Raw genomic sequence first — 22,953 nt, 5'->3', positions numbered from 1 at the left:
GGGGTCGGGGGGTGGGAATGAGAGAGAGAAAGACAGGAGGTTAAACTATGCAGTTATACTGCTTATTTGGAAAGATGTTATGAGACACACTAGATAAAAGTAAAACCCATCCAGCTCCCTTCCTCCACAAGGTATTTTAATGCAGCAAGCAAGAAGACTACATCCTTCTTGTAGTAAGCACTGTTAGTATTCAACACGTTAACATTTATGGTGCATCACATAAAAACAAAGTCAAATGCTTTTGCATAAATCAAAAAAACACAGCAAACCAATACAATGGCAAAATCAGGAGGAAAATTCCAAATTTTCTAAAAAATACAGAGGGTTTTAGATTATTAAGTGGAGAACAAATGTTTGCAGCCCTATGTAGAGCTTTTGTTGCCAATCGAAAAACATAAAAACCCATCCTGACACAGGATGTTCCAAAAGCCTAATTCAGAAAAAAGACAGTTTCTTCTATGTTTAGTAAAATGTTTATTTAGGATGGTAACACAAGATAAGTCACGCAAGAGCTCAGTAAAAACAAAACAAAAAACAAAAAAAAGTAAAAGGAATGGCAATTGGTGCTGCCAGTTAAAAAAAAGGAAATCACTTTGCTATCCAAAAGTGGTATGAAGAATCTGAGCATAGACATGGTTGTAGTAATCTTCTGTAACTATAAATTAAAGTGATAGGTAACTACTCGTGTTCCACTTCTCAGAGGAGTCCTAGATCCAAAATAATCACAAATGCTTCCTGCACCTCACGCTCAGACAGCAGGCAGCCCACAGCCCCTGCCCACCGAGCTCTTTAACAGCCTTGGGACAGTCTCAAACTGACACTTCTTAGTAGGGGAGGAGGGCAGGCACCTTTGCTGACTCCTAAATGAGACTCCATCGACATTCAGAATCTTAAAATTTTGGCAATGAAAACCGTAAGACTTTCAAGTCACCCTTACCAGCCTTAAATGTAGTGTTGTGACGTCCAAGGAAGGATTTCCACATCAGGTGGGAAGTGATTTGAACAGATGTACCAAACTGGACACAGTGTCTCAGATTTCAAACAAAGATAACTCATCTCTTGGCAAAAAAATAAATATAGTGGAATGCAAGTTTGATAGATGGAGGAATATATAATCTACCAATTGTCAAGGAGTATGATTTCATTGCAGACACAAAGAATCAACAATTTCAAAGAATTTAAAAAAAAGTTTGCACTTATTCCTCACAAAATCTTCACTTTTGCAACTATCCCAATTGAAGCTACACACTGACTTTATTAATACAGCATTAAGTTTCTTTGTGTAAAAAAATCTTTGTACATAGTAATAAAAAAAGATAAGGCAAGATGCACTGAACAGAAACCTTCTGGTTCTTTCCCTCTGGGTTCTTACAGAGCCATAGATGACTATCTGCAACAAAAGAGTTAAGTTTCTGATTTTCCATATGAAGCATCTTGTGCCTTTGCTGTGGTAAGAATTCTGTCCGAGCACCCTGAAGGACAGATGCTGGTCATGGTCTTTGGCACTTACGCTGGCAGACTGAGCTTCTTTCCCTTGAGTACTAGAATTTTCAAGAGAGGGAGAAAAAAACAAAAGGTTACTGATCCTGACAAGCTTACAGTTTCCTCCTTCCCATTCCCAGAAGTCTGTCATACAAGATACTACATAGTAAGGTCCAAGGAAATAAGCTTCTGGCAACCAACAGGCGTCTGATTTTGGTGTCAATAAACAAAGCCCTCTGAACTATGGAAGTGTCATGCACACAGAGACCGGAATTTTCTTCATGTATCTGGATGCCACAGCAATTGAATTTAAAAATAGTAATTCAATTGAAATTGTCACTAAATTCACAGCAGCTTTTTTTTATCATGACTTTCTTCCCTAATTAACATGTACTGAAATATAACTGTTATGATATTTTGGATGTTAAAAAAGGAGATAAGATACATATGCCCTTATAACTAGCAATTCCACCATTAGGAATTTTATTGCATAGCCAGGATTCTTAGCCTGGGATCTGTGGTTGGGTTTCAGAAGCTCCTGAATTCCCTAAAACTCTACGCATATATTTGTGTGAATATGTCTAACTGTGCATTTTTTTCTCAGCAAAGACCATGGCTTTCATCAGATTTTTGTGACGTTCACACATCCTCTATTCATACAAATGCAAAAATATACACATACAAGGATGCTGATATAAGCACTGGATTTTTAAGCCCAAACACCCATGAACAGGGGGCTGAGTAAGTAAATTATGGTAATCCACATAATACTCTATCGCTATTAAAAATTATGTAGATGTCTGGGGAAAAGAGCAGATTATAGAATAACATGTTTAGTTGAAATCATGTATCATTAAATGATTACATTTACTGAAGCATTAACAATGATTATCTCTGAGTGGTAGGATTCTGGGTGATTGTTTTCAGAATCATTAGTTCTGACTGATTTTACAATGAAAACGTGTCATTGTAGAAAACAATAAAATTACAGAAAAAGAAAAAAAAAAAAAGCCTGACAACCCTGACCGAGAATTTAACTGGACAGTCATTAAAAGGTTCCTCTGAAGCCAGTTCTGCTTTCTGAGCAAGTGTCAGATTAGGAGCATGCGAGGCAAGGAGAGCCCCTAGAAGAACACACGGCCGTACAACAAAGCTGGCAGGACGCAGCCCAATGTACCTTTTGTGATGTACAAGTAGAAGAAGTCGCAGTATAGGATGGTCTGGACAACGCCGGCCACCACAGCGATGAGGTCAAAGAAGCCCTCAAAGTAGAAGCGCCAGATCCAGTTGACAAGATACAAAGCACGGTAGAGGCCCAGGAAGAACAGGTAGTGGGTGGTGATGGTCTCGGCCTCCCCGGTCTTGCTGATCATGAAGAGCTGTGGTAGGATAGCCACTGACTCAAGGTAAATGGAGAAGGTCCACAAAATCTGTAAGAGAAACAGCACGCTTTGGTCAGCATCCAGTGCCCGCCATGAGTTCACAGGAAACACTCTTGCTTTACTGTGAAGTAGCACAGAGTGGGGAATCTGGCATCAGAGCCCAGGCCAGAGTAGCTTTGCAATTTAATAAATCACAGAAACTTCAGCCACAGATAAAAGGCACGACGCTCCCAGTGACAGGCTGGACAACCTGCACAGCTCTACCTCTTGGACTTTCATCACCTTGTCTCTCCAGCGTTGCATTCTTCAATTTTCTGGGACTCTACGTGTATGCCGCTTCTCCTGCGTCAGCTTATCCCACTCCGAATCTAGGGTCCCTAATTTCTGCTTTCTGCCAGGGTTGACAGGACTGATGACTGGGTCCTTCCACTCCCTCACTGCTGTTTTTCCTCACCAACTGGGTCTCCTTTCCAGGCTGTTTAAATCGTCTCACTATTTTTCTTATCCTTCAGGCTTTTAGCATGGTTAAATCAAAGGGGTAGGAAGTCAGAGCTGTAATCATGCAAACTCTCTGCCCAACACAGCACTTCATTCACGATGACGAAAGGAGGACTTGTGAGTAGTCCCTGAAGTATTTCAAAACCCAGGCGCTCCCTGCACCATCAGATGACCACCGTCAGTGCGGTAACTGAATCAAGCCCAGGACGCTCAGGGGTGGGCGGAGCGCATAGGAGCGCTGGGGCACCACGCTAACTGCGCTTTCTGAAGACGAGGACTGAAGCAACGCTGCTTAGGTGATTCGCAGACGGCACCAATGAGCGAAGCCCGCGCACGAAGAGTGGGAGCGGGGAGAAGACCGTGTGCTTCAGACACTCGGACAGGCAGCGCACTGTGCTTGGAATCACAGAAGCCAAGTTTATATTCTAAAGGAGAGTCAGAGACACCCAAAGAGGTGTCTAACCTGGGTGCTTAATTCCTGCCCACGATTTATTTACACCAAACCATGTATGTCTGCCAACCCACCGCCCCGCCCCTCAAGAAACCAAACCAAAACAGAACCCCATTACCTGCAAATGGGTCTATTTCCCTAGGGAACCAGACAGGATTACTAAATAGCCTCTTAACTAACCTCAAGAGGAGAGAAGTCATGATTGACTAGAAACGATAGGCCTCCCACAGGGACCACCAGAAACTCCACTCGGAAAGTATCATGATTTCCATCGTAGGTTGCCTTAAATTTCATGTAGATCAGGTACACTGTGGCATAGGAGCAGGCAATGTAGATAAGCTACAAAGAAAAAAAAATACTGGGTCATCAATATCTTAAAATTGCTCACACTCTCTTGGCTGTCTACATCATCCATATGTATACACATACACACACACACACACATATGTGTATATATATATTTTTTAAAATTTAAAATATATACTTTTTTGGGATATACGGTTCTATAAGTCATATAACCACCACCACAATCAAGACACAGACCAGTCCTAACACCTCCGCCACCCCAAATTCCCTCATGCTGCCCCTGCAGAGTCAAGCCTTTCTCCCAGCCTAACCTCTGGCAATCACTGATGAGTTCTTGGTCCTTGCAGTTTTTGCCTCTTCTAGAATTCCATTCCATAAATAGAATCATAAACATATGTCAACTTTAAGATCAGCTTCTTTCAGTTAGCATAACGATTTGAGATCCAACTGTGTTGTCATGTGTATTAAGAACTGGTCCCCCCATATTTCAAAGCAACAGCCCATGTCTGGGTGCCACAGCTGTTCATCCACCCAGCAGTTAAAGGACAGGTGGGTTGTTCCTAGCTTGGGAGATGGTGGGTAGAGCTGCTGTGAACATTTGTGTACAGGCTTTTGTGTGAACGTAAGTTTTCATTTCTCTTAGGTAAATACCTACAAGTGGGATTGCTGGATCATATGTTAAGTGTTAAGTTTAACTTTACATAAGAGACTGCAAAGAATGTATTTTTAATCTCATTTTAAACTATTAGATGGTAGCTTTAGAAAAAAAGTGAACGGGAAGTTCAATGCAGTTCAAAACCAAGGCACTTCCTTACAGCATGAAGATATTTCTGAGCTAGTGCTTTATCTAAAGATAAGATAAACAATGTAACTCATGTTAAACTTTGCAATGATGGTTTTAACTTATATATTGCTGCTATGAAATTCTGCCTGGTAACATAACAAAAGCAAAACCAAACTAAGTGGTAATTTGTAAAATACTGCTGCCTACATGTTCGTCTTTCACATTCAAAAGGTAAAACACTATATATTCATCTGAACCCAAGGAAAAGTCTGATATTCTGAAATTACACCAATTTTCAGACTGCAGAATTTTAGGCTCAAGAAGCAAACGTCAATTCCAGCCTATAAACATAGACAACCAGGATGTCAGCCGCGTGGCCTGGTGCCACTTCTCTCCAGGAAAGGCAACTTGTGAAACCTGATTAGGAAAACATTTGGGCAAAACAACTTCAGAGAAAAATGAGAGCAAGCATCCAGTCCACATACACTTAAAAACAAAACAAAACAAAGACCTAAACTGTCCCTGGCATCTTATCATGAAGTTACATTTGCAAATAAATAGTCAATACAACGTCAATATTAAAATTGTTGACGATACCCATACACCAAGAAGTAACACACACACTCCCCTCCCCAATGCAAAATCAAGGAAGGTCAATATCTTATACTGTGAGTTCTCTCCACGTGAAAATATATGCATGTATGTATATGAATAAAATAACATATAATCCACATGTATAAACAAAATACACACACATCTATGTATAGAGCCCCCCCCCGAACATCCTGTGAAGGCACACGGTGGCCGGGGGTCCCTCCCCAGCCCCACTCCTGCAGCCAGCCCAGACTGCGCCCATAAAGGCTTAGCAGCCACTGGGAAAAGCAGCTGCTTTTCTCCTCTCACCAGTGCTTGGCATTTAAAGTAAAAAGCTATGAGCACATAAAACTTGGCTCTCACTGCCCTGATTTTCAAGACATTATGTTTGGAAGCAACAATTAAGCAAGTAAGGATTCCTCTGAAAGCTAGGCGTCCTGGGGGTAAGGGGACTCTCACTCATACACTTCCAGTATCTACAGTTGTAACTTGCCTGCACAGCAAGCAAAGACCTAGGCTTTCTGTTTTGGGCAGCGCCATGCAGCTTGTGGGACCTTAGTCCCCTAGCAGGGATCGAACCCGGGCCCCTGGCAGTTTGGCGGTGAAAGCGCAGAGTCCTAGCCACTGGACTGCCGGCAATTCCCGGACCTAGCCATTTTTAAGGGAGCTAATTATTTCCTGATAATGACGCTCCCATCACTTAGTAATAAAGAATGGAATGATTACAGGTAACTCAAATTTGCTTCTTAGTAAAGACCACAGGCTCAAATACTGCTTTGTCTACTTTGACCTGTGCTTATAAAAATGCTTTTGAACACAAAGTGTTGGGGGGAGTTGCTTTAAATACCATACCCATGGCTTTAAACATTGCTTCCCTGGGTACCAATAACCAAGTGCCTACCATAGTGCCCAGCACGCAGGTGCAGTTAAGCATTTCAAGAATGAATGAATGAAATCAGACATCCTTTACACATGCTGAGAGCCCCATACTTTCCTTCATGGCACCAATCACACACCGCAGTCATCCATTTAGTGCTGCTATGATAGTCTGCTCTCCGCTGCCAGACGGAGTGCTGCTTGCTGTCTGCCCCACCCTCACTGCGCCCTGGCGGTGCTCACCAAGTGTGAGGTCAGTGCCTGTGGGAAAGAACTGAGGCTGCCGTAAGCGTGGAGCGCGTACCACCAGTGGCACACAAGAGGCTAGGTGGTATACAAACATTTTGTATTTTGAGAGCTATACATTTGTTTTCATGCGGGGATATATGACACCAAAGGTGTCATGGATACTAATACTTAGGACAAGTTAAAGGGTTTAAAATCCATATTAAGTAAATTATGGTGCAGCTGTTGCTTCAGCACAGCACAAGTGACACCCAGATGGCACAGCCCGGCCCTCCCAGAGCAGCAGGACAAGGCTGTGCGGCGAGGAGCCCCGGCTTTCGCTTCTCGTTCTGAACCAACTTGCTGGGTTTCCCAGGGAGTCTATAATTTCCCACTGCTTGAAAACATGATAGTCACCCCTCTTTCTTATAAGGTTTTCAAGAGCTTTAGAACTTTATCATAGTTGAGGAACTTAAGACTAAGAAATCTCTAAGTGTGAAGCACTTTCATTAAATAGATACTGCTTTGATGTAGGAAAAAATTATGCCTAAAGGTAACTATTCCTTCTTATATGTACTAGGTGGTCTAAAAGTGCCTACAACAAGAACAGCATATTTAGACATTATTCTTGAAGATGTTTAATTAAGTGCACAGGTGACATAAATTTAACAGTTTCCATAGGTCTGTGAATTACGGATAAAATACATTCCACTGGATGCCACACCATACCTTCATAGACGTATTATATAATGAAATAAATGAAGTAAAAAGATCCAGGTAACGAGTTGTGAAGACCAGTGCAAAGAGAAGCTGGCTTTTCCCAGAAATACCTAAAGAAACAAAAGGAAAGCATTAGAAATGCCTCCAAGAGCTTTATGACTTTTGTAGACAACACCGTGCAGGAAACGCAGGAACGTGGGACACCAGGGGTCAAGGCTGATGGTCGGGATGACTCTAAATAAATGACAGCAGTTTCAGGTTTTCTTTCCCTTAACATTCTTGAACATAACCGTTTGGGAAGGTTCTAACAACTTTTCTGTCTTACTATGATGGGTGACCATAGAAAGTGACTTAATTACGCCAGCTCCAATATACCAGGATGTGCATTGTTCAAATGAACATTAAACTTCTCAAATATGTCTAAGCAGGAAGAAATTTATTTCAAAAACCCTGCTGTTACTTAGTGTTGTAACTTGTCTGTTACCTTTAGCATCTTTCCATTTTAAAACAATGTCTCGTGGTGACAAATCTTTCGAGGATGGAGCTGGAATCTACCTGGATTAAGGAACCCTGTGGGGGACAGTGTTTCAGGGCAGAGTTTGAGCAGTAATCCTCCTGGATTGGCCTCCCAAGGTGACTTCTTTTGTGAGGGCAGCATTTACTTGGAACAGGTTAAAAACTTTAAAAGAAGTTCTCTTAGAGGAATCACACAACCAATCTCAGACTCACATAAAAATGCTCCTGGATGCTATGGCAACAAGAGGGTGGGAACCTGCTAGTCCCCCAAAGAGCAGTCTTCTATTGTTTTCACATTTTGAAACTGTTTCTCCCTCCAGAGCACTGTTGTGGCACATGGAGACACAGCCGGGGACATCTAGTAGATCAGGTGGAGTGTACCCGACATCTGGATTTGGCCAAATATTTGTGTGACAACAGACTGTGAACTGTGGGTTTCAGAGGTTGGAGAAAGAGCGAATTCATTAAGGAAACTGAGTCTTACTAGGTGTCAGAACCGGCCCAACCTCACCTACATTGCAAACTTCACACCATCAGACATTTAAGCAAGTTTGTATTTAGCAGAAATGTCACTGCAGCCAAATCATTAGCAATATTCTTCCAGAATGTGAAAATCACATTGTTTTAAATGATATTTTACAAACAACACTACTTTACAAAACAATTTTAAAGCCTGTTGAAGCGAAAAGCCTGGATCTAAAAATGTTACTTTCTACACATGCATAATTGCAGTTCCAACCTATTCACAAAAATACCTAAATAGAAACCGAAGAAAAAGTTGACTCTATCCCTCTGGATCCATCAGTAGTAACCAATTTCAAGCGCCAAAGGTGGAGATACAGATAGTCAGCCTGCCCCTTCTAGTCTTTTCTCCAGTAATAGGGACTTTTTTTTCTTATCAAAGATCAGTGTTCCAAAGGAGAAACAATGAGGCTGCCATTGACATAGAGAAGATGGGAGAGCGAAGACAAGATGGGGGAAAAAGGACAGGGAGCATGCAGTTCACGTTTGGTGATTGCTGAAGCCTTGAGTGAGAAATTTCCAGTTCATTTTCTATACGGTTCTTTCCAATATTTTAAATAAAAAATTATGGAATACACATGGGCAAATTTTGTTGTAAAGGGTTTATTCTAATGTCCTCATTTTCAGCATTCCTATACTAAACATCAGGGACTATCATATTGCTTTTACCACTCCCCTTTGGGACCCAATTCACATCACTTCCTCTGGGAAGTCGTCTTTGAAGACACCCTCCCTCATTGCTGTTTATTCATTCAGCAAGTATATACTGGGAACTACTTCATGCCAGCTGCTGCCCTAGCTCCTGTTACAGTGCTTATAAATACACTGTGATTACCTGGTTGCCTGTCTCCCTCTCCCCCAAACCCCCACCAGACACAGAGATCTCCAAAGGCCGGGGTCATGCCTTATTCCACTTTGTGTTCTCTGTGCTGAGCACTGGGCCTGACACACAGCAGGGCCCAGAAAATACTTGCTGAATGAATGAGCAAATGGAAAAAAGAAAATGCAATTCATTTTATTTTCATGTCATGGGGGTAAGCTCTCATTTTATGGTATTTTGGGGTAACACTTCCAAAGAGTTTCTAAGTCATACTGTGTCTCTATGACTGTAAATAGGCGACATGCTCTGGGCTCTGCCCTAATTTACTGCCAGCCAGAGGGTGGGGCAGAGGAGCAGGGGATAGGCAGCGAGTGGCCTGCAGCTTGTCCCGCGGTGCAGAATCCATGCAGGAACCGCCATGCTGGAAACCTGAGTGTGCTTACACAGTTTTACCCTATTCTTCCTGGCCTGGGGTCCTGATTAGCAGGTAGCAGCTTTTCCCTTTAAAACAGAAAAACTGTTCTGTCCTCCCGGGAAGGCAGGGATCCCAGCTGAAGACAGATCAGGCAGGGGCAGGAATCTCCTTCCAGGGGGAATACTTGCTATAAGCCAGAGGGGCTCCCACGGTCAGTTTCGGTGTCGAGACCGAAGCATGCGAACGCTATCGGTAACGAGCTCTCAAGAACACTCACTCTAAATGTTTCTGTAACAGCCACATCCCCATACCAAATGCACCAAATACCCAGAGTAAGGAGTATAGCTTGTAAAATGGAAACCAGTCATTAAACTTAACACCATTCCTGTCTTTTCCCCCTGGGCCAAGTTAAGTTTAATAAAAGCCTACAACTAAATACTCCACTGTATGTTACTTTAAATTAAGCTGGTTAAAAGCTGCACTTCTCATATTCCCATCGTATTTATAGAACAAAGCCCTCAACCAAAAAGAAAAGCGTTCAATGAATTATTTTTGTCCTGGCAACAGCTGGGATGCAACCAAGCACTGTAGGTCAGACTACCAGGATAATCTGCACAGCCGCATTCAACAAGGGTCCCAGGCACCATGCTCTGCCCCATTGTCTCGAAGGATCCAGATGCTCTCCTAAAGGCCATTAACTTACCCTGGAACCAGCAGCCCAACAGTCAGCACCTGACTCATAACACAGCTCTTGGGACTTGGGGAAACAGAGGCTTTGGGGCCAGAAGGTTTGGGTTCAAGCTCAGCCCTTGAATGCACCGGGTAAGTCAGGGCCCATTACATTCTTGGCCTCCCTAAACCTCACTTTCTGCAGCTGTCAAATGGGGACAAATTATGCCAAATTGTGGGACTACTGGAAAACGTGTTTTTGACTATACCTGCCATGCTGCAAATGCTCAATAAATGACAGCTATTACTATGTATCGCTTTGCCATCTTTTCTTGTTTTCAGAGAAATCCATGCTATTTTATTAAAAATAACAACTGGACTAACATACATGGAATAAAAATCAAAAGGACCTTTTTAACACCCCTCCCACCTCCATTTTAAGTGCAATGTTCCAGGCTTTTTGTTAAAGCCGCTTTCCATATGTGTATTTATATGTGTACCCACACGTTTGCCCCTTAAAATGGGGCCATACCATCTCTCGCTTTACAATTTGCTCTGTTAACTCAGTGTTTCAGATATACCTTCTCCTGTTAATACTTCTGGCTCATTCTTTTTAATGGCTGCATAGTGCTCCATAGTGTGCAGGTACCGACATTTGTGTGACCCTTCCACTAATGGACATTTGGGTTGTGTACAATTTTTGTTCTTATAAAAACATCTTTGTATCTATAAACAGTGTTTTGTATTTATTTATGTACAACAAACATCTTTATACCTATATATAGTTTGTTCACATATATGACAATTTCTGTAGTTCAAATTCCCTAGAAATGCTGGGATAAAATAAACACTTTGTTTTGAAATACTGTCAAATTTCCTCTACATAGGCTGTGCCAATTTACATATTCCTTAACACCAGATGAGAATACGCCTTACTTCACACCCTTGCCTACATTAGATCTTGTAAACCTCTGACTTTTTCCCACCCAGCAGCAAATGATGGCGTGCACTGCTATTTTAATATCCAAGTTCCTAACTACTAGTGAGGCAAGGCATTCTTCCATGTTTAACTGGCCTTCTGTTATTCTTCTGTGAACTGCCAACATTGCCCATTCATCTATCAGATTGTTTTTTTTAATTTGTAGGAGTATTTTATTATGGATATTAACCTTTTGTCACTTAGATATATTGCAGATTACTTCTCTCAGTTTATTATCTTTTAACTTTGATGATATTCTGAATTAGTAAGTTAATTTGGGGAGACAAATCATCTTGCTTCCTCACCAGCCTGCCTGGTCCTATCCAGGACATTGGTATGAACATATATTCAAGGTCACCTTCTATGTCCATGAGCAAAGTTTCATACTTTTCCTCATAGAGGTCTTATACCCTCCTTGTTGGGAAATTAAGGGAGCCTTCCCTAGGGTCTTGCCACTTCACATCCATAGGATTTACTGCCTATATGGTTTGATACCCTGTGTTTTTATCTTTTTATATATGTCTTATTATTTCAACTAAATTGCAGCTTTCTTGAGAGCAGAAACTTTGACAGCAACAAGCTGCTGCTCTGGACTGTGTCCCCAGTGCCTTGCACATGGTGGGTGGTCAGTAAGTGAGAGCAATGATTACTCACAAGACTGGCACTCAAAAGAACAAAGGTGACAGCTGCTACCAAGAGGGAGCTGGGAATGTGAGGCAAAAGCTTCCTGAAGTACTCAGTGACAATAAAAGAGGAGGTCTTTTCCATGTGCTTCAAAAATATAAACTGTCACAGCAAGGACATACTGTATAGCACAGGGAACTATACTCAGTATCTTACAATAATCTATAAGGGAAAAGATTCTTAAAAAGAATATATATGTATACACACACACACACACACACACACACATATATATATATGTATATATATATGAATCACTTTGCTGTACACCTGAAACTAAAACACCGTAAACCAACCACACTTCAATAAACAAACAAAAAAAAAAAACAAAAAGAGGGAAAAAACTCCCCACATCTGGAAAAGCAACTACAAAAATCAATCAATCAATCAAAATACCAGACACTGCGTACTACTTAAGACAATTTAAGATGAAATATATTAAAACCTAAAACTTCAACACATTTAAGAGCCAAGAAAATGGCTGCTTTTTGTAAATTAGATACATTCATTGCAAAAAAACTATCTCCTAATAAGTTCAAAATATAAAGGTAAACATATATATATATACATATATACACACACACACACACATATATATATAAAAACTGTCCAGTTACAAGCAATGCAGGGACACTGTACATTACAGTCATCTTCAGGAGAATGGAAAGTCTGCAACTTACATGACAACAGCTAACAACAATCTAAGCAATAGGTGGAGGAGGGAAGGGGAGGACTAGGGGACGATGGCTGGGAGCCTTGGAGCTCAGAACTCCACTAGTACTTTAAGCACAATAGATACAGTACTAATAATAACTATCAGCCTACAGGAAAATGTAGATAGGAAATCCTTCACCTACAAACCAAGGCTTGTTCTCCCAACACTACCCAGGTCAGTGTTGAAGACAATAAAGTGACAACTTGAGCATACTGTGGATCCAGCTGCAGTCATAGTTCAGGAAGATGAGGAACTCACACTTCATTTGGGTACCCCTCTGTCATGATAACGGCAGACACCGGAGAATGCCAGTTCAAACTAAACCAAGATCAACTCCCCTGCCCTCACTTTAAAATAGGTCCTTTAAGGCAGTTGTTCAAGAAAACAGAACCTTCCTCACTCACCTGTCTCATCCCTTACCCTAAGGAGAAAAAGCCCCGTGGTTCTATAGCTGCAGCTATGTTTGTTTTTATTTATTTGTTTGTTTGTTTATTAATTTATGGCTGTGTTGGGTCTTCGTTGCTGCACACGGGCTTTCTCTAGTTGCAGCAAGCAGGGGCTACTCTTCGTTGCGGTGCGCAGGCTTCTCACTGCAGTGGCTTCTCTTGTTGCGGAGCACAGGCTCTAGGTGCGTGGGCTTCAGTAGTTGTGGCACGCAGGCTCTAGAGCACAGGCTCAGTAGTTGTGGTGCACGGGCTTAGTTGCTCTGCAGCATGTGGGATCTTCCCAGACCAGGGCTCAAACCTGTGTCCCCTGCATTGGCAGGCGGATTCTTAACCACTGCGCCACCAGGGAAGTAGCAGCTGCAGCTGTGTTCAAAACAAATGCCAAAATCCTAAAATGAACCCCAATACCAGTATTTTCAAAGTGAGAAACACAACCTGAATGTACACGTCTCCTATTTTAGTTGAGAACCTCATATCAAATTCTTACTCTTTCAAAAGTCTCTAAACAACTTTAAACTAGGATGGAAAAAACAAGGCAGTTAGTCAAATTCAGACTTTAATTCTGAATAAACGATCTTGGTGATTTTGATTTTTACAAGGCCAGGAAATCTCACATATAAGAACTAAAATGATCCTAAGTCTGATAAGAGGATAGTTTAGTAACTATTGGGATACTGGGCAAATGCACACAAACTTAACTCACCTATTCACCTTCCTTATTATTTTGGCTGAAGTATTTTATATTTTCCTAAATGCTCCTAAATCTCCCAAATGAGAACATTTAAAAATGTTCTAAATGAATGTTTTAAAACAAACAAAATAGCAAACCTCCTTACTTTCTCCTATTACTCAAGGCTCCCTTACGAGTTGTGCATTCAGCATCGCACTAACTTCTCCCCAACATCTTAGTTTAGATACACGTTTAGGAGATCGCGTGCTTCAGCATTGAATGACTTGACAGAGAAGGGGATTCTGAGGAACGTGTGAAGGATAAAGAGACTCACACAAAGATTTTCATACAAAGAGATTCATGCAAAAATAAAGATTAACAGTAACATTTTCTGGTGGGGGGATGGGCAAAATGGGTGAAGGTAGTCAAAAGGTAAATCCTGGGGATGTAACATACAGTGGTTAACTGTAGTTAGCAACACTGTATCGTATGTTTGAAAGTTGCTAAGAGAGTAGATCTTCAAAGTTCTCACGGCAAGAAAAAATGTAGCTATGTGTGGTGATGGGTGTTAACTAAACTTACTGTGGTAATCATTTCACAATACACATATCAAATTTCTACGTTGTACACCTAAAACTAATAAAATGTTATATGTCAATTACAGCTCAATAAAGCAGGGATAAAAAATAACATTTCCTGAGTGCAACAGAAAATGTCCTAAACTACTCACCTGAATAATTTTGAATAATTTAAAACAAAATTGTTCAGGCCAAATAGATATTTATTCAAATCCTTAATTGTGAGTTACTGATCACCTGTGTTCCAACCCTGGCACTAATTTTCTCACCTCCCTGAGCCTCAGTTCCCTGGTCCACAGAATGGGGGCAACAGCACTCACCTCGTAAGGTTATTTCAAGGACTACACGGGATAAGCCATATAAGGTACTTAGCTCACTACCTAATACATAGCAAGCGTTTAAATGTCAGCTATCACAATCGCTGAAATTACTTCGCTGTCTTTGGAAATCATACAACTGAACCTCTCAGAACTATACATAAATTGAGAGATCACCTCCAAGCCAAACACACCAGCTTCAGTACATGGACTTTGTAACATCCACTTTGATTGCTCAAAGGTCTTTTTTGGTTTTGCTTACTTCCTGGATTTCAGCTATGTTCCAGGGAGACAGGTGAGGCCTGAAGACAGCAGCCAAAGATGTGGTGTTCCTTGACAGGTGAAAATATTTATAAATCAGTCACGTAAATGGAATCTCTGCCACCCAGGTCCTTTGGGACCCCATCTTTTACTGTCTCTGCAAAAATTAAGCTCTTTAATTCATCAAACGTTATTATACTAAGGCCATGGCATCAAAAATATGTTTAAGGAAGACGCTGTAATTTTAAGAAATCATTTAAAATTCGCCATTCTTAAGCTTTTAGGGTCAATGAAATGCAAAACCCCGCAACTACTAGCCGGTAAAGATTTGTCTCACTGCCTCCCAGCAGTGTGAGCATGAAATGTGTACTCCAGAGGAGCGAGCCGCCAACTCACTGGTGACGTGGAGTGAGGAATTACAGGAGACCACACGAGACCTCGGCGGTACCCGGCGCCGCGCCGCAGGTTGAAGAGAACCCATTATTAGATGAAGGCACTCGGAGTTTGACAAACTAGATCGTCCCTCAAAGCAGCATTAACTGCCCCAAGAAATTCGCTTAGAGACCTCCCCATACCCCCTCCCGTGGCAGGCGTGATCCTGGACCCGAGAACTGGCGTGTTAGAGCAGGACTCTAAGGACAGGCCTGCCCGGACACCCTAACGTAAAGGCCAGTCCTCGAAGGGGCAGGGTGGGGAGCAGGGTGACCTCTCCCCACACCAGCCCCACCTACCGGGCTGGGTAGTCTGCCACGTCAGGCCGAGCCGCCGCCGTCCTGCCCATCCTCCTCCCGCGCGTCCCATTGATTCGCGGGCTCTCCGCACCTCGGGACCCCCAGAACAGGCGCTCGGAGAAGCGCCCACTAAAGCCGCGGGCGGAGGCCGCGCCTGCCGGACCCCCGCCCCCCCATCCAAACTTTTCAGAGATAACAAGGCCCCGCGCTGTCCAGTTGGCGCCTCCCCCGCTCCGACGGCTCAAGTTCGCGAGCCGACCAAGTGCAGAGCTGGGCCCAGCACCGCGACACCTCACCCCGGCCTGAGCTTCCACCCCGAGGGGCCGCAGGCTCCCCCCGGGCCCCGCCGCCCGCCAGGCCGGCCGAGGGGGTGTGTCGGGCCGGCGCAGGCCCGCGGGCCGTGGGGCAGCCGAGGTCGCCTGGTCCTCCCAGAGACCCGGCCCTATGCCCAAGCCTCTCCTGGGCCTCGTCCGCCGCTTACCGGCGCAGGAGCGCGTCTTCCAGATCTTCAGCAGCAGGATGACGATGGCCGCCAGGTGGGACAGGTCCCCGGTCAGCCGGAAGATGTTCATGGCGGCGGTGGTCTGCGCGGCGGCCCCAGGCTCCGCGGCTCAGGCAGCGGCGGCGGCGGCCACAGACAGGAAGCTGCGAAGATGGCGAAAGCGAGCGCGACGTGGCCAGGGACGTGGCCGAACTGCCGGCGCACGCGCGGGGCAGCTTGGGAGAGCGGACGGCCGCCAGGCCCCGCCCCTTCCCCGCCCCTTAAAGGGGACGCTTCGGGAGCAGACCGGGAGGGCGGGCAGGCTCCGGGGCCCCCTACCCAGGACCCCGACTGCTTGCGAACTTCCCCCTGCCGGGTTTCCGGCTTCCCCTCGGGTGCCCACGATTTCCTTTAATTTTTGAAATGACACTCTCTTGTGGGGGATTTTTTTTCCCCTCCCACTGATCTTAAGAGCTCTATAGGCTTACTGTATGAAAAAGTATGAGGGGGGAAAAATTAATGTGATTGCATCACTCAAGATAAGGTGGATATTGGGGTTTCGGGGAGGGTGCGGCTTATGCCGGGATCTGAAGATTTTACCATTCTGGGGACTCTCTTTGACAAAGAGTGTGCAAAATTAGGTAGAAAACGAACATTTCTGTAGGATGTGAAAATAAATCACAAGAAATTACTAACGGAACGAAGCGGACGAACAGGATACGCTGCATAATTTGCGGGGCCCAGTGCAAAATGAAAACGGGGGTTCCCTGATTGTTTAAATGCAGGAAAAAAAAAACCTGCTGCTAAAGGTTCTAAAATGTAAACCTTTTCCCTTTATTTTGCAGTCTCTCTCGACTTCATGTCATTCTAAGTAAAGAAAAAAGAAAATGTTAAACTATGATCATGAATTTTACCGTTTGTCTTTATATAGAGCCATGTCAGTTTTGAGTGCAAATATCAGAGCATTTAACACGGGTGCGGAATCGCGGAAAGTGTAATTTGTATTTTATGGCTTGTGCATGGAGGGCGCCTGGAGTTGGCCAGAAGAGATGAACACAGGCCAGAGCCAGGAAGGTTGGAAGGAGGAAAAAGGGGTCCCCAGGGACAGTGGAGGCCAAAGGAGCACATCTTTGGGCGTGGGATAATGGATGGGCCAGTGCCACTGCTCCAGTGAGCCAGGGTCTTGCCCTGGACTTGGCTGGAGGACCAACATGGGCCTGATGGCTGCTGGTTCCCTCTCCCTCCAGCTGAGCTTGCTGGGGCAGCGAGGTGAAACCAGGCACCTCCCCTTACCATCCTCTACCACCTCAACGCATGGCAGAGGGCAACATCAAGCGTATTGCAACCTCGGTGCCAGGATACATGAGGTACCTGGATCAGGGGTGGGCACGAGGCTTGCGCCTGCCAGGTTGGCCGCTAAAAGGTGGGACAGCCATCACCATGTCCTGCTCAGAGAAGCCGCAGGGCACACGAGCTCAACCCCACCCACTCTGACCCACATTGCACCTGCACCCTGGCCCCCACGTAAGCAGAAGATGCAGCGGTCACTGGGCAGGAGAGAGAGGAGGAGGCCGGGCTCCCAGGGCACAGGGGAGCAGGCACGCTGAGGGACAAACGACCAGGAGCCAAGACTCCAAGTCTCCGTTGCATGTGCCATTGTCTCATGGGACCTCACTTGCAAAACATAAATCCAAAGGTAAAATTATTAAGAGTTTGAAGAAGATGAGGGTAGAGCATTATGCCTTGATTATGGGACCTTCTGTCCCTGTGAAAATGCATGAAGTCAGCCCTTCCAACAGATACCACAAACAACACTAAATCCTGAAAATGAAACATGTTTTTATTAATTAACTCACTGGCGCACTTCTGTAATGCTCATTTTTCCTACATTTTTTTCATTGTACACTCTTCAGCCACCTCTTCATAGGACGATGATTTTTTTGTATGTCTGTGTGTTGGGATTAACAACCTTAATAATGCAGAACATTGCCATTTTTTTCTATTTTTATTGAGATATAATTGACATAAAACATTCGTTTCAGGTGTACGATGTAATGATTCAATATTTGTATATATTGCAAACGATCACCGCAATAAATCTAGTTAACATCCATCACCATGCATAGTTACACAATTTTTTTCTTGTGATGAAAACTTTTAAGATCTACTCTCTCAGCAACTTTCAAATATACGACTCTATTATTATAAACGATAGTCACCATGATGTACATTACATCTTCAGGACTTATTTTATAACTGGAAATTTGACCTTTTGACCACCTTTATCCATTTTGCCTAGTCTCACCCCAACAATGATTTGGAAATATTTTCTATAGAGAGAATAGAAAAATTATGTTTTCTCCATCATGGTTAATTGAAAAATGCTTTTGATAGTTTGGAAACATTTCTTTCATCTTCTCAACTTGTTATTGGTAATATCATGGACATTATTAGGACAGTTGTCACATTCAGAAAACCTCAATCAAGTTATTTCATATAAAAGCTGCAAGTTTGGGACTTCCCTGGTGGCTCAGTGGTTAAGAATCCACCTGCCAATGCAGGGAACACGGGTTCGAGCCCTGGTCCCAGAAGATCCCACATACACAGGAGCAACTAAGCTCATGCGCCCCAACTACTGAGCCTGAGCTCTAGAGCCCGTGAGCCACAACTACTGATGCCCACGAACCAAGAGCCCGTGCTCCACAACAAGAGAAGCCACCGCAATGAGAAGCCCGTGCGCCACAACGAAGAGTAACCCCTGCTCGCCGCTCGCCGCAACTAGAGAAACCCCACGCGCAGCAAGGAAGACCCAATGCAGCCAAAAATAAATAAATAAATTTATTAAAAAAGAAAAAAGCTCCAAGTTTTCAGGGCGTTTTCTTGTGCAAGGACTAATGTAATACTTTTTGGATTGATGACACTAATTAACTAGCTTGTTGGCACTTCTTGTTGTATTTCATGGTTTTCATACACAAATTCATTGACACTTCCCTTAAGAGGGAAGCTTAATCCCTTCCCCCAACCTTGAATGTGAGCTGGATTTAGAGACTCACTTCTAACAAATAGAATACGACAGAGGTGATGTCATAGCACTTCCGAAAGTAGGTCATAAAAGTTGTTCTTGCTTCCTCCTTTCTCTCTCATCAGTCACTCTGAGAGAAGCCAGCTATAGGCCAGGAGGACACACAAGCAACCGTGCGGAGAGGATCACATGGTAAGAAACTGAGTCTTCTTGTAAACAGCCAGCAAGGAACTGGGGCCCGTTGCCAAAAGCCATGTGAGTGAACTATCCTGGAAGCAGTATCCCAGCCCCAGTCAAGCCTTTGGATGAATGCAACCTCGACTGATGTCTTAAATGCAACTATTGGGGAAATGTAATTAAAAATATAATCTCCGGCCAACCCAGTAAAACCTCTGCTCAAAATATAGCAAAGAATACAATAGTTTTGCTATTGAATAAGGATCAAACCAAACTGTGATGTGCATCACAGACAATCCACTAAAGAGATTTCGGACAGAAAGAAATCTCACCCTTTTATTAATATATAGCCAGGCAGACACAACTCGTTACATATATATGAATTGTCTTTGTCCAAAAGAAAAGAGAAAACTTATCTTTTCAACAAGCAAGAAGTTATGACTGTGAGCCAGGCACAGTGGCTAAACTCCCACACAGACAGGAAGCCTTGGTGTTTGCATTTCAAAGAGACAGCTCCAATACCCCCCAAGGACAGTCCTAGGATGCAAAACTGGCAAGAGGCTTATTTAGTTTTTAAAAAGATTTACGTGCCTGAAAGAGACAGAGAAAGGAGTTAAGATGACAAGTTTTCTAAAGGAAATGCTGAAAGAAAAGGTGTGTTGGGGGGAGGGTGTTTTTCCCTTTTGGCACCAGGAAAATTGTAAACTTTTTAGATTTTTATTTACCTAATCTCATGATATTTCCTGGGCCTGAGGCACCCAGCTGAGCCGCTCCCAAATTCCTGGCCTTCCAAAATACATATTCATTCCAAAATGAATATTTGCTGTTTTAAGATGCTAAGTTTTGGGGTAATTTGTTACCCAGTCACAGAAAACCAGTGCTGGAGTGATACGTAAGGCCTGCAACTTCATCCAAAGACCCACGCGATGTTTGAGCTCCACCAGGGTTTGTGCTTCACACAGAGGTACAGAGGCACTGTGACCATTCTACTTCACTGGAGTTCCATGAACGCAAAAATGAATCCTGTGTCCATAACTGTGTACACTGGGTTTTTGAATCTATTGACACAGGAGAGATTTTCCATTTTTATGGAGCATCACTGAGAACCCAATCGTCCACCTACCATTTTACCCTCTTACTGGTTGGAAGAACTTTTTGCACACTAGCTTCTGGCCCTCTGTACTGCACACACTGTCTGTGCCCCACTAGACACAGACAGATGTCACCCCTAGATGGCCCCCCTGCCATCTAGGGGTGACGTGAGGGCACCGCCTGTGGATGGTGCAGCTGAAATGCCAGCTCAAAGGCAGTGCTCGGCAAGATGGGGTACCATCCCCCAGGATGGTGTGTGCCCTAAACCTCTGCCTGGCACTGTGTCCTCACAAGGAAGAATGCATGGACCTGGACACCAAGGGGTGGAAGCAGGAGTGGTCCCATGTATCATATCTGTTGCTGGGTAACGCATCACCCCCAAACTTAGCAGCCGAAAACAATGCACATTCATTACCTCGCTGTTTCCGTGGGTCAGGGATCTGGTTGCAGCTTGCCTGGGGGCCTCTGATTCAGGAGCTCTGAAATCAAGGCATTGACCATCTGTGGTCATCTCAAGGCTTGAGTGGAGGATGATTGGGGCCGATCGGCTTTCAGGCTCACTGGTATGGCTGTTGGTAGGCCTTGGGCCCTCTCTGGCTGCTGGCACGAGACATCTGTCCTTTGCCACGTGGGCCTCACCCTACTGCAGCTATACCATGGCAGCTGGCTTCCCTTAGAGCAACTGGGCAAGAAAGCAAGAGAAGATGCTCAAGGCGGAAGCCACAGTCTTTTTATAACCTGATCTTGGAAGGGATATCCCATCACTTCTGCTGCCGCAACTCTGGGCTCTGCGGGGCTAGAGTCCTGGTCCCCAAAGGGGGACTCTTCCACCAAAGGACACAAAAGAGTCCGATGGGATGGTAAGCCACAGATGCTGCCTGGGCACTTTGGGCTTCTTATGGGCAGACACCAACTGGCAAGAAAAGCCCCCACTTTGACAGGGAAATTGACCCTAATACCAAGAGGAGGTAGCGCTGCTGCTACTCCATAAAATTCGGGTGATCTGCTCAGAGCCCCCTGGTAGCCCCTTGCACAATTATGACCATAAATGAATGGGTACAGCAACCCCAGCCTGAGAAGGGCATGTCCCTGGGAGATGAAGGTCTGGGTCATGCCCCCAGGTAAGCCATCAAAGCCAGCAGAGGTAGTAACTAAAGGTGAGGGGAGTCTAGAATGGAGGAGGGAGAGGATGGGTATCCCTTGCAGCTTTGAGGCTGCCTACAGTGACAATGGCTACAGTTCATCCTACTAACTTCCCTCTTCTAAGGAAAGCAAGAAGAAAGGCCGACTGAAATCCTGCAGGATCAGAACCCTCAAAATATGAGAGAGAGGGAGAGAGGTGTGTGCGTACGAAGAGCATGGGCTATGAAACCCAACCATGCACCACCAGGATCCCCTTGGAGGAGGAACTAGCTGTGGAGAGTTTGGTCAGCCGAGCAGAGGGAGGTCAGGGTACAGCATCTGTAACTTCAGTCTGTCCATGCACTGGGAGCTGCTTCATCCCAGGTCATGCCCTTCCCAGGGCAGCCATACCCAGCCACTGAGCATAAAGGCCCTGCCCCTCAGCTCACAGGACACCCCCGTGGACAAACCTCGCTCCAGAGCTTCCACCTGGTCGGCTAAGGCTGTGTCAGCCCTGTGTTGCAGTTCACGTTCTCACTCCTTCCCCTCCCAGGCTTCGATCCTCAGTAAACTTCTTGCACCACGGGCTCTATCTCAATATCTGCCTCCAAAGAGCCCAACCTTTGACACGTGCTATGGGACGTGTCTGTATGATGATCTGACCTCCGGCCTTACACCTGCCCCAGGTGAATTGGCACAGGTATTCCCGGAAGCCATTCAGACACCGGGACAGCTAGCAGTCACATAACTGGATGTGTACAGGATTGTGGGTCCTCTAGATGTGTCCCACTAAACCTAAACTGAATATGTCCCCTATGCAACTTCCCCTTCGCCAGACCACAAAAATGCCTGGGGTCTCTCCATGAACCCTTAGAAGGTGCGGGGGCGGGTAGAGTGGAGTCAGTGATCTTAACCAATTGTTCAAATATCTCACTTTTGACCCTGGGAATGCATAGTTAGAGCCCCTCCCAGGGTCTTCAAAGTAGCCTGTGCAAGTGAGGGGCCCTGGAGCTTAAGCTTCATTCACTTCATGGTAAGTAGCCTGTCAACGTGTATTTTGTCCTGTCACTTAAAAAATATGTACTAGGGGCTGCCCTGGTGGCGCAGTGGTTAAGAATGTGCCTGCCAATGCAGGGGACACAGGTTTGAGCTCTGGTCCGGGAAGATCCCATGTGCCACGGAGCAACTGGGCATGTGCGCCACAACTACCGAGCCTGTGCTCTAGAGCCCGCAAGCCGCAACTACTGAAGCCCACGGGCCTAGAGCTCGTGCTCCGCAACAAGAGAAGCCAGCGCAATGAGAAGTCCACCGCAATGAAGAGCAGCCCCCACTTGACGCAACTAGAGAAAGCCCGCGTGCAGCAACAAAGACCCAACACAGCCAAAAATAAATAAATAAATTTATTTTTTAAAATGTAC

General features: G+C 44.5%; 1 protein-coding gene across 1 annotated transcript; it reads right to left on the bottom strand.

The window, feature by feature from the left end:
- Positions 1 to 1,231: 1,231 nt before the first annotated feature.
- KDELR2 (KDEL endoplasmic reticulum protein retention receptor 2) lies at positions 1,232 to 16,324 on the bottom strand. Its single transcript, XM_067705463.1, has 5 exons — positions 16,123 to 16,324; positions 7,328 to 7,428; positions 3,994 to 4,152; positions 2,660 to 2,912; positions 1,232 to 1,541 (listed from the first exon to the last, which is right to left on the bottom strand). The coding sequence occupies exons 1-5, from the start codon at positions 16,211 to 16,213 to the stop codon at positions 1,507 to 1,509; spliced, it is 639 nt and encodes a 212-aa protein (XP_067561564.1). The 5' UTR covers positions 16,214 to 16,324; the 3' UTR covers positions 1,232 to 1,506.
- Positions 16,325 to 22,953: the final 6,629 nt, after the last annotated feature.

Source organism: Pseudorca crassidens, chromosome 15 (genome assembly GCF_039906515.1).
Source record: "Pseudorca crassidens isolate mPseCra1 chromosome 15, mPseCra1.hap1, whole genome shotgun sequence".
NCBI lineage: Eukaryota > Metazoa > Chordata > Mammalia > Artiodactyla > Delphinidae > Pseudorca > Pseudorca crassidens.
This window is presented reverse-complemented; position numbering and strand designations above follow the sequence as displayed.